The 12,840-nt window shown below is 38.1% G+C and overlaps 2 gene segments (V, D, J or C); both read right to left on the bottom strand.

Annotated features, from left to right (window-relative positions):
- Positions 1-12,840, bottom strand: part of LOC128598243 (T cell receptor beta constant 1-like) — a 232,182-nt gene that overhangs the window by 154,919 nt on the left and 64,423 nt on the right.
- LOC128598252 (probable non-functional T cell receptor beta variable 23-1) lies at positions 9,884-10,729 on the bottom strand. The segment is given in 2 exon segments: positions 9,884-10,506; positions 10,629-10,729. Coding segments are annotated over 2 exon segments (459 nt in total).

Below are 12,840 nucleotides of genomic sequence, written 5' to 3'. Positions count from 1 at the left end.
AGTAGTTATAAGATGTGGCCCATGGCCTTGAGATGATGTTAAGGAGCCTCCAGCTTCCAAGCTCTCCATGGGGTCGCCTAAGGCCACTGCTGAGGCTGCAGCACAGCCCAAGCATCCCTCTTCCTTCCAGTAACTTCCCCCCACACTAATCTCCCTCTCAAAGTCTGTTTGCTGAGGACCCAAAGTATGACAATGTGGGATACAGAAGTGGAAGCTGGTTTCATGTGAGAGTTAACAGAGAAGAGAAACCTATAATGGATCTTCCGATCACAGAGATAGAAACACATTTGTGGCCAGAATAGGTGCAGGGGGGTTGAGAAGACAAAAATCCAAGAATAAATTCCTGGAGTTTGAATTGTCTGGGGAGGACCCTGCTGCAGTGTTTAGTGACTGGTGGGTTTTCATAAGCCAGGAACTTATGAAAGCTGTCATGACTGTGGGTGGGAAGATTAAGGAAAAATATGTACATTGAGAAAAAGAGAAGACAGAAGAAAATCCTAAGGAAATCTACTAGAAATGTTTAGGAGACAACTAAACGGAATAGCTAAGAAATTAATAGCTGATGAGAGAATTGTTACAAATTAGACTCCTGATGGTGCGTGCATAGAAAGCAGGGAATAAAAGTCCAGGGAAAGTTGTTTTAAAAGGGAAAGTAGACGTGATAGAGCCCGTACGGGAGACTGGTTAGGGGGGATGAGATTTTTTTCAGATGAGAGCAGGTAAAAATGGGACGAGTTGGATTATTAATTTCCAACAGTCACCAAGTCTTATAGAGTCTTTTGCTGACATCACTGAGGCCTGGGGGACAAGGAAACAAAGCACTTCTGCTCGAGTCTCAGGAAAACTTTCACCACATCCTCTGGAAGTCTTTGATCCAGTATTTCTGATGCCTGGGACTTACTGGCTCCCAGAAGGGTCTCCACTGCAGGAGAGCCCAGGGATTATTCCAGGGCCTGGAGAAAAAGGGGCATCTCCAAGCTCCTAATTCTAGCCCGATGTTGGAGAGAGGGATTTTTTTTTTTTTTGGAAATTTTGTATAGCCAGAAAATAATATCAGGCTACCTACATGTGTAGGTTAGAATTAATCTCCCAGAAGTCAAAGTAGGAGGGTGTAGATGAAAGATCATTTTTATAGATCATAGTCTGGGATTTAAACTTCACCTCTAGGTCAGATTTAATAATTAAATACGTTTGAGAAGAAAATCGACCCAGTTTGTTTTTAGCATAAAGGCAACCAAGTACAGCAGTAAGTGACAGAGTTGAGCTGGGAAGAGGTGGGGCAGAGAAGGGATAGACAGATAAGGGGCTGTGAGTGGGAACAGAACGAAGTGGGGATGTAGCCAAGCGGGTGGAGAGAACAGCAAACGGACTAAAAAAAAAAATCACGTTGTGTCGGAGCTCCTAGAAATGCTCTTGCTAAAAATCATGATCTGTAGTCAAAGGCTCAGATTCATTGTTCTGAAAGGCGGCTACGGGGCTAGCCTGCTAGAATAAAGAGCGGAAGCAGGGAGATGGATTCCCTGTGGTCTGCGGTTTCAGGGTCATCACAGGGCTGGGGGGAGCTGACCCAAAGTGGCCCTTAGTTAGGACTGAGGCTCACACTCATGGGTCCACTCAAAGGTATATATTCTACATCCCACACCCAGGAAGGCTGCTGTGCTCTTCTGAGCAAGTAACCCGCCCATGTGCCTGGCTTTCTGTGTAGAGAGCAGGGGGCCAAGAGGCACTGTGTGGAGCACTGCTGGCACAGAGGTAAACAGCTGTCTGGTTGAGGACAGCAGTCACTAGCAACAGGGAGAATTTAGGCTGTTTCTCTCGAGAGACACGGTAGCCGCCGGAGACCTATCAACGACATTCCTTTTTGAATGTCGTTGATACCAAGGGAATAGTAGATCAACCGTAGCCCCAGTTGTGGGTCTTGCCGGTACCAGTACATTACATTATGACCCTTAGTCTGAGAACATTCCAGCAGAATGCTTTGCCTTGTTTTTGTAATTCGATTCCTTGGAGTCTGGGTAACACCAGTGTCCGTGGCCCCTGTGGAAAAATAAAAGGGAAATTGGAGACAGAGCCTAGGCAAGGTCTTCTTGCTGCAGTCTCCAGGGAGAGGCTTAATCCAGAACCTGTAAAATTTGAGGCAGGCTTTCCACATCTGTTTCCCAAGCTCACCTGTTCCCAGGAGGCAAAAAACCACACAGCAGAAGAGCATGCAACTCATGGCAGGGAGAGACAGGTGAACAAGTTATGGTTCTGTGTGTCAGGAGGGAAGCAGGGCATGGAAATAGAAAATTGGGAGGATTCAAGTGGTGACCTCATTTCCTTCCTAATTGACTGGGCCTTAGAGAATGAAGAGGCTTTGCTGACGTATCATAAACCTTCTCGTAAGATGTTGAAACTCTTCTTGCTTCTCTTCCCTTCCTTTTACTTAAGAGAACCACCAAAGACCTCTCCCCTCTTCTCAGGGTGTATTTACTGTAGCTGTTCAATGGCATATCATCCTCCCAATGAAACAGGCTTTGGAGAAAATCCAGAACCCTTTCAAACAAAGGGAATCTAATCTCACTGGAATTTCACAATGCTTACACTTATCTTTTCCCCTACATTTAATGATTTATTCTAATTCAATTCTTGATAAATAGTACAATTTGAATGTATTCTCTGTAAAGTTTGAGACTTTGTTTTAAGAAGGGCAAAATTACCAGCTTTGTTCCAAATTGTCCCTGTTCTTTAACGGCTCCAGTTTTCTTGTCCATGTTCTGGGCATAGGTCTTTCCGGAAGATGTGGGCCTATTGTAGGAAGGCATTCATTTAATGTGAGTTTGTATTTCAAAGAAATACTTAACGCCTTCACTCGTATTTCAAATTAACTGAAAATAGAGTAGTTCATAAAAGAAAGAATTTTATTGTAACAGAAATTGTTCCTGATTTTTTTTTCTTTTTCTTATTTTTTAATTTTGGGGATTCACTGAGGGTACAAAGAACCAGACTACACTGATAGCATTTGTTAGGGAAAGTCCCTCTTATCAATTTTTTCTTATGAAGCATGGTTAGACTTTTCCATTTTCTTTTTCGGTTTTTTTTTTTAATTAAATCATAGCTGTGTACGTTAATGCAATCATGGGGCACCAGGCACTGGTTTTATATACAATTTGAAATATTTTCATCAAACTGGTTAACATAGCCTTCCTGATTGTTCCTGATTTTAAGAAGAAAGTGTTCAATATTTTTTTTCACTAATACTGTTTATTTATTTATTTTTGAGACAGAGTCTCACTATGCTGCCCTTGGTAGAGTGCCATGGCGTCACAGCTCACAGCAACTTCAAACTCCTGGGCTCAAGCGATCCTCTTGTCTCAGCTTCCCGAGTAGCTGGGACTACCAGTGCCTGCAACAACACTTGGCTAGTTTTCAGAGACAGGGTCTTGCTCATGATCAGGCTGGTCTCTAACTCTAGAAATCCACCTGTCTCTGCCTCCTAGAGTGTTGGGATTACAGGCATGACCTACCACACCCACCCCATGTTCAATATTTCAATGCAACAAATTACAAGCCCAGCACAGCTACAGAAGTTGTATGACACCTTGTCTGACACAAGGAATAATTGGCTGTTTGCTGCTTCAGGTCTGTGCAGTCCTGGCTCTGCCCCATCCAGGGGTACACCATGGCATCCTACACCCGTCGATCCTACTGCCTGTGAAATTGGTGAAGTCTTCTTTTATAATATTCTTTTCTAAAAATTTCAAACATATACAAAGTTGGGAAATAATGGTCTCTACGTCCTCACACTAGCCAGCTTCAATAATTACCAGCTCTCGGCCTCTCTTGATCTCTACCTCCACCACCCCCTCCCTTTCCTATGTGACATTGAATGGTGGCTGCTTTATTTAGGAATCTCCAAGCATGTTCCCCAGCCACTACATAGATTCCACATGGCACATTCCAGAGTCCTCCCCACCCTTCTCTTTCAGGTTAGAGTTTTCTGTTAGAAATACCAATAGAAACGTGGCTTCGTTCAGGAAGCTGTTTATCGGGGACTTGATTAATACAGACATCATAGTAAGGGCTATCATTCCGTGTTTATCCTTAGTATAAAAAATATCATTTCCTTTTTCTGTAATTTTTAGACCAAACATGCTCTTTTTCTGCCTCCTGCTGTGAGCAGTGATTTGAATAGAATTAACATTTGGGAGCTGATTAAAAACTATTCTTGGGGGGCCACATCAGTTGATAGAGAGGATTCGGGTCCAGGGATTTGGAGACCATTTTCTCAGCTATTTCTTTCCCCACTTTTTTTGTGTGTTCTATTTATCAGTTTATTATGAAAGATACAGCTCAGAAACAAATGGAAATGACTGCAAAGAACAAAAATCAAAAGATATATGTGGGGGTGTTGGGTGGAACTTCGATTCCATCTCCAGGTGCTGTTGGGGGATTTAAATCCCTAGAGCTTCTAGCCTGCAAGATGACCTTTACAACCAGCAAGTGCTCAGTCAAAGGGGTCCGGGGTTGAAAGATAGAGAGAAGCAGAAATCATTCTTGGAGCAAAATCTATGTGCCAGGAAGAATGAGAGATTATCACTGAAGGAGTGAATGGAGGAGACACCTCATTGGATGGAAATGAAATTGAAAAAGACATCCCAATTTCTGGACAACTGAGAGGGTTCCTAATGGCACAAGCCAATATATCCTGTACTGTGGGCTGACTCTATACACCTCAAACTGTATTTATAATCCACTTTCCCTCTGACCCTGCCCCCCCACAGGCAGAGTATAGACATTCTTTCTGCCCATGTACCATGTGTGTTGTGTATGGATGTGACTCTAAGGGCTGCTGAACCCTTTCATCTCAGGTGTGAGTTATCGACCATCTTCTGGCACAAAGGGTCTCAAAGGAGAAATGATCTTCTTTCTACTGGTGAGTGCTTTCTGTTTCCTAAGAGGATTTTGCCTATCTTCAACTCACAAAGATGTTTTTCTGTCTTTTCTTCTAATGTATTTGTACTTTTAACTTTTATAATTAGGTTTGTGATACATCTCAAATTGATTCTCATTTACGGTGTGAGGTGACAGTAAAGGTTCATTTTGTTTCCCATGTGATTATCTAGTTTTCCAAGACCATTTGTTGAGAGAATTACCATCTTAATGCATCGAAACTTCCATTCTGTAAACATGGTACATCTCTCCATTTTAAAATATATGTTCCTTTGTGATCTTTTGTAGGTTTTCAACGAACATCTTTTGCTATTAAGCAATTTCTTATTGGTATCACTGAAAATGGCATTACTATTTGAAGTTTACTTTTCAATTGTTTATGACTAGCATAAAAAACTTCAGTTTTGAAATATTCATGTTGTAGCCTCTAATCTCACTAAATTCACTTATTATTTCTAGTTGTTGGTCTTTGATTCCTTAGGGTTTAGCCGTATAATCTGCAAATAGTAATACTGTTACATCTTCCTTTTTAATATTTAAAACTTTTGTTTCATTTGTGTTGCCTTATCATGCTTATTATCTCCAATAAAATGTTTAATAAAAGTAGTGAGACATGAAAGAAAAACACAAGTATAGTCTAGTGAGGGGGAGCAGACAGGCCGAAGGGAAAGGGAGAGGAGGGAGGGTGACTGGCAGGTTCTCACTTACGGTGCACAACGTGGGGTATTCAGCACCCTCCTCCTCCCCCTGCAAAGGGTGCTCAACTACACCTTGAACTTTACCTTAAAAAATGCAAACAATGTAACTGAAATAGTTGTACCCTCATATTAATCTGAGATTTTTTTTTTAAAGTAGTGAGAAAACATCATGGCTTGTTCCATATTATAGAAGGAAAGTACTCAATATCTGCTATTATTAAATTGGATGTTATTTGTATTTTTGTCATTGGTAACTCCCATCAAATTGGGCAAGTTCTCTTCTATTACTAGTTTGTTGAGATTGTTTATCTTGAATGAGTACTAGACATTGTCTAATGTTTTCTTTGCACCTATATAAGTGGTCTAATGATTATTCTTCATTATTCGGATGATGTGATGAACTATATTGGTTTCTAAATGCTAAACCATTGTTTTCCCTGCAGTAAGCTCACCTCATCATGTTGTATTATCATTATACACACATAATTAGATATATACATATGCACACAAGTGCATAAATGTATATGTGCATATTTGGATTTGATTTCTTAATATGTAGTGAAGGATTTTTTAAATCTATGGCCATAAGGATGTCATTCTGTAATATACATAATTTTGTCAGATTTTGGCATTAGGATTTTGCTGGCTTCATACAGTACGCTGTGAAGCATTTTTTCTTTTCTATTTTTTGAAAAAGTTTATGTAAGGTTGGTATTCTTTTTTTCTGAAATGTTTGATAGAATTCATCAAGAAAGAAATCTGGTGTCTATTTCTGTTGAGATGAGTGTTTTGATAAATAATTCAATTTCTTTCATATGAGGTTCTTTACATTTCTTCATCTTGAATCAGTTTGGCAAGTTTTGTTTTTTAAGTGATTTAATTTCATCTAAATGATAGAATTTATTTGTAAGTACATTGGCATATACGTATTTGTGAGGACCTATCATAATTTAAATGTGTTGTATCTATAGAGATGGATTCTCTTTCATCATTGATATGGTAATTTGTGTCTTTTCCCTTTTTGTTCAGATTGGTATAAGTTAATCACTTTCATCAATTGATCAAATTGTGACCATATTTTCTTCTAAGTCCTTGAACATATTTTTATAATAGCTACTTTCAAATCTTCATCTGAAATCTTTTGACATCTGTGTTATTTCAGGATTGGTTTCTATCACCTATTTTTTCCCAAGTATGGGTCATATTTTCCTGTTTCTTTTCAAGTCAAATATGTTTTCATTTCAAGATTGAAATGGTGATGCCACATTGTGAAGAATATAGATTTTTTTTCTTTTTTTGACTTACGCAGAGAGTGCTGAGACATGATTCTCTAAAAGGTAGCTAATTTCTTGGCACAATGGGTAGATTTTTTGAGACTTGTTGGGATTTGCTTGGGCAGTTCTAGAGTAGCTCTTACTGTAAGCCTTGGGCAGCCCCTCTCCTGGGTGTGACCCCTCTGTGGTGCCAGCTCTACGTCCAGGAGTTTCAGTGTGGTCTCTCCACTCTGGCTGGCCAGGACTCTTGTCTCCTGGGGCTGTGTGCTGACAGAATCTCCAGTCCTCTCATACTACCTAGAAACTGCTCTCTGCCAGTCCTTATGGAGACTTTTCCTATGCATCTGATGTTTAATATTTGACCAAAGACTTAAAGGGACACCATACCATATTTGGAGGTCCTATTCCACACAGTTTTCTTCTTTATTGTAGCTCACTCTTCAAACACCAACCACCTCACAGCCCTGAACATGATCTCTGCTTCCCTTCCCCAACAAGACCACTGTGCCATGCTTGGGCTCCAATCTTTGTGGGACATCCCAGAAATCACACCAAGGCGGAGCTTGGGGACTATAGTGGAATTCCCCATGTTTCCTCCTTCCCGGGGATGACAGCCCTTATTGCCTGTTGGCTAATGTCCAAAACCAGTTACCCTAACATTTTTCTCAAGTTATAGAGGGGCTTATGGAAATAGACCAAGGGCAGAAAAAACTGACCATTTGACCTCAAGCCAAATTCCCAAGAAAAAGCATTTTTAAAGTTCTTGATCAATATCATCAAATTGGCACTTCTGTAAGTAGTTTACAGGAGTTACCTTCTGACTAGGTTCTCAATCAAATTGAGCCACATAACTCATTTTTTTATTAGATCATAACTGTATACATCAATGCATTTATTGCTCCCAAATACTTTTTCTTGATACTATTTCTTTTCACATTCATACTAATTTTTTTTCTCTTCATGTTTTCTTGTATTCACTATTCTAAAATTGTTTAGATTTTTTCCTTAAGTTGTTATCCTTATGGTAAACCTTTTATGGTTTTCTGGATATGATGGTTTTCTGGATATTATTTGAAATTTGCTTCCTTAAATTTGTTTCCCTCAATTCCTGAGAAATTTGTTTTAATTTATCCAATGGTAATTTCCAAAAGAGAATATAATGCTCTCATGTTTTTCATAAAAATAGTCTATAATTTGCTGTCAATACATACATTCTCTAAAATACATTTTTATGTCTTTCTGTGTATTTTACTCTTTTCTCTTTTCCCACAGACTGAAAGTCTATGTAGTGTAATTGAAAGTTCCTCAATGCCTTTTACATCTCAGTCAATGGAAGCTGCTCTGCAAGCATTTGTGGAATTAAAATGAATCAGCTGTCATGCCAACAGCTCAAGGAGATTGGCATTTGCAGTGATGGAATTTGGCACTAAAAGAGATCATATATCTATAGGAAGATATTAAGTCTTTAAGGAAAATGTGTGAAGTTTTACTGCCCTTTGCTATAACAAGATGGCAGAAAAGAGTGAGATAAAAACAATAAAAATTAATTTGCATCAAGTTGACTACAGATAGCAAGAAGCCCAGATAAATGGAGTAAAGCATTTCTCAGAAGTTCTAGATGAAAGGGGTTGTTGATGGGTGATGATAGTTTTGGGACAACAATGGCTAGCAACTATTCTGTGCTGCTTTAAAGATGTGAGTAAGAGTGGGTGAGACAGCACACTGGATTCCCAGGAAAGTGGGAATGGGGTGTAGAGGCCTGATTCATGTGATGGAAGTAGCAGACACCTTAAGTTAAGAGACCACCTGTTTCTCTGCATGTACTGATCTCTGAAGTCTGGGATGGAGGTGGTGCTGTATTAGGTAGTATTTTCAATATCTAAAAATTTTAAAACAGGGATTTATATCTTACATATCTTAGGAATTCCTGCAAATAATTAAGAAAAATATAAAACTCCCAATAAATAAATTGCCTAAGGATATGGAAAGGCCATTTTGAGAACAGAAATCCGGGAATAGCATCTTATGAAAATGTACTCAAACTCAGTAGCAATCAGAGAAAAGCAAATGAGAAGGGGAAAGAGAGAGAGAACCATATCTAGCTTTCTAGAGGGTAGCCATTTTTTAGTATAGTAGTATAAATTGTTCTCTCTCTCTCTTCTCTCTCTCTTTCTTTTCCTATTAAATTCTTGGTTTTACTTACTTTCTCTTAAATTATCCCCTTCATCTTTACGGTAAACACATATGGTGTTTTGAAAGAGAAATTGGAATTTCTATATATGCTAGGCTGGAGATAATCTAGATCACTGAATAATGCCATAAGGAGATATTAGGGCATGGAAGGAACCCTTATATGCTTTTATGTGAGTTCATTGCTTCATTTAGTAGCAACAGCCTGGATGTACCTACAGAAACATGGAGCATTTCGTTGACTTTGATCTGAGTGGAAAATTCTAAGACAGAATCAAATCCATAATAAAGTAACACTTATGTGATTTGAAGTACATACATATGTGGCTAGAGTGTTCCATGGGAAGGTTCACAGAGATATCATGACTGTCTGTTCTTTTTCCATGTATTTTAAACACAAGCTTAGAAAGAGCCAGGCTGAATTGTACCACTATACAATATGTCCATGTGATATAAAAAATACTTTTAACCCTTATATCTATTGAAATTGAAAAAAAAAAAAAAACACTCCCAAGCCTCGTAAGTTTTAAGTCTTCCATATATGGACCCAGGAAGAAATATACAACACACTGTGAAAAAATATATTTAAAAGATGTAAATTATTCTGTTAAATAAATACACTTACTGATGTACCTCAACTTGTGTATCTTCTTATGCAAGCTTATATATGTTTAAGTGTTCTTAAGATTTAAACAATAAATATAAGAAGTATGAACAATAACAAAAAAGAAAAACCCAGGCTGATATTTATGAGTGTAGTGGAATAATTACTGAATTTGTAATCTTTAGTGATCATCTTATTCTCTTTATGAGAACTAGAGACAAAGATACCATGTGCATGGAAAAGCTTGAAGCAGCCAAAATGGAAGAAAAATGAGAGCTGAAGACACGGCCCTTCCAGAGCCTGGCCCAAGAAGCGCTGTAACAGAATTGCCTGCCCATCATTTCTTGACTTCTGTTAAACAACTTTTAGCCTTGTGTTAAATTCCACAGTGGCTTAAGCTAGGTCCAGTTCATTTCTGTTACTTCCTTCCAAATGAATACATCACCTGCTTCCTGAGTTGGGTCCATGCTGAGTTTGTGCACTAAGAGGAACTGACATTTCAGCGCTGTGGATTCACTGCTGGCACAGAAATACAGTGCTGAGTCTCCTGGTTGAGGGGATGGGATTTCCAGGCTGCAGGGTGAGTTGGAGGGGCATTCAGCTGAGAATCGCTCCTTGTACATCTCCGTTTGATCAAGAACTTGTTTGTACTGAAAGGAAATCAAAAACTTAAGCTCCTTATTCTGGCTTTGTTGATACCAGTAAACAAAATTGTGTCCTTTCTGGGGGATGCAATCCATCTTTGCTTTCTGTCCTTTCCCCTTGACTAGATGTCCTGGAGTCTGGGTAACTTCGGCTTCAAAAGAACCTGTGAGAGAAGGAAACAGAAGCTATGGACAAAGTCCAGGATGGACCTTGACAAGGGAAAAGGTTGGGATCTGGGGTTGGTAAGCCCAGGACAGGGAGTTTTCTTTTGTACTCAGGACTTACCTGCTGCCAAGAGGCAAAAGGCTGCACAGCAGACAAGCCTGCTGCCCATGATCTTCCTGAAGTAGCAAAAGGGTGAGGCTTTTAATCCCCCTTCTGCAGTCCTCCTGTGACGTGGTCCCTTTGCAGACTGGTAATCATCACATTACTGCTTCATGTTATTAAGCAAAAATACTTCATGGTTTTAGAAGAAAAGTTTTTATGCTAATTCAGCAAATATAACATTTATATTGCATTCATTTAAAAATATTTTACATCTATATCTACTAACACAAACAATACATATATTTTAGAAAGTTATAAAATAAACAAAATAAAATAAAAACACCATGCTACTGCTGTTCTACTGCCAGACAATGATTATCATTCTCAATACCCTAGTGATAGTCTTTCCAGACGTTTCTCTCTGTACATAAATGTGCACATATACACAGAGACACAATTAAAACATATTCTTTAAATTCTGTTTTAGATCTTTTCTTTTTAGTTAAAAATTGTCATCCTTTTCTGTCAATGCATTTTTATCTAATCCATGATTCAGTTTTTGTTTGAGGTTTCATGCTTATCTTAAACATGCTCTTTACTGTTAATTTGAGTGTCAGTTTCTAACTCACAACCGGGCATTGTTCCTGGCTATTCATTATCTAATTATCGTTTAGTATAATACAGGTTTCTTTTGTTGCTTTTACGATTTCAGACTAGCCACTGTTTTGCAAAATATTTCATCTTTTAGTTATTTCTGGCCTATTTAATTTGTTCCTTTGCTAGTGTGTATTTTAGATTACCTCTCTTTTTCTTCCCTGTTTTTTCTCTCTCTATTAATTTTAAATAGTGGACTTCTTTTTACATGACCTTTTATGCTTACTATGTCCTCCCTCCCCCATCCCAGATAAGTAATGCTAACAATTTAAGGTGTATCTTTCCATTGTTCAATGAGGTTGTTTCCTCCACATTACAAAATTGACTGTGAATATATAGACAAGAATTTGATAACATACTAAAAAAAAAAAAAAATACTTGAACAAACAACTGGAAAATATGCATTTCCAGAATCTTCGAAATATCTTGTGCCATTTTCCAGCTCTGCTGAGGGGTTTGTTTTTATCTTTCTTTGCTTTCCTTTTGTACTTTAATATATAGAATATTAAATGTAAAATACTGGTTAGTTTTACATGCTTATAAACTTTACATAAATGAGACAGTGCTCCACTTGTCTTCTGCCATGCAATTTTCATTCAAATTTGTGAAATTTAGTCATGTTGATGTTTTTAGCTTTAGTTTATTAATTATCACTGCTGTACAATTTCTTTAGAGTAAGAAACCATTATTTATTTATCCATTCTTCTATTAGTGTACATTTGGATGTTTTTCCTATTATGGATAGTGTTATGCTAAATATTCTCATTTTAATTTTCACATATAAGAGTTCCTCTAGAAGAGCATTTCTCAAAAGTGGAATTGCTGCAAAGCGGGTACATGCACCTTGAACTTTACCAGATAATGCCACATTGTTTTCCAAAGTAAATCCATCAGTACACTGGGAAATAGATCTTGGCTGTGATTGATTTTGGCTACATATTGAGATAAGTGCGCAAACACATTCATTTATCTGGATACAGATACTCAGCTTGTCATCACCATTGATTGAAAAATCTATTCTTTGATTTCTGCGGTACCACTTCCCGTGCATGTATGAATACATTTTTCTATGGGTCTGTTTACATATCACTGCCGCTTTACTACACTACCTCTATTATTGTGGTTTTATAATAATTCTTGACATTTGTTAGATTGAGGCTCCCAGATAGAGCCTCTACATCAAGAGTGCCTTAGCTACACTTGACCTTTTGCAGCTTCATGTAAATTTTACATTTAGTTTATCAAGTGCTGCCAAAGATCAACTGGGATTTGATGGATTACATTAAATGTATGATGTGATTTGGGAAAACTGACTTTAAAAACATCGACTCTATCCAACCTCTAAAGAAAGGAAATACTTTCATTCAAGCCTTCATTTTTGACTATCAACAAGGCTTTATAATTGTTTTTCACTTCTTTTATTCATTTTGTTCCTAACCAAGTCTATATTTCTATATTGTGTCTTCAGTTGATTTAATTTCTAAATCTGTTGCTGCTACATAGGCATATAAGTCTGAAATGTCTGAGTTGTGTACATCTCAATCCCATGAAATACGCCTGCTTGGGAAAGGTATTG

This window comes from Nycticebus coucang, chromosome 11, assembly GCF_027406575.1.
Source record: "Nycticebus coucang isolate mNycCou1 chromosome 11, mNycCou1.pri, whole genome shotgun sequence".
In the NCBI taxonomy this organism is placed as follows: domain Eukaryota; kingdom Metazoa; phylum Chordata; class Mammalia; order Primates; family Lorisidae; genus Nycticebus; species Nycticebus coucang.
The sequence above is the reverse complement of the archived record's forward strand: the minus strand, read 5'-3'. Positions and strand labels throughout refer to the sequence as shown.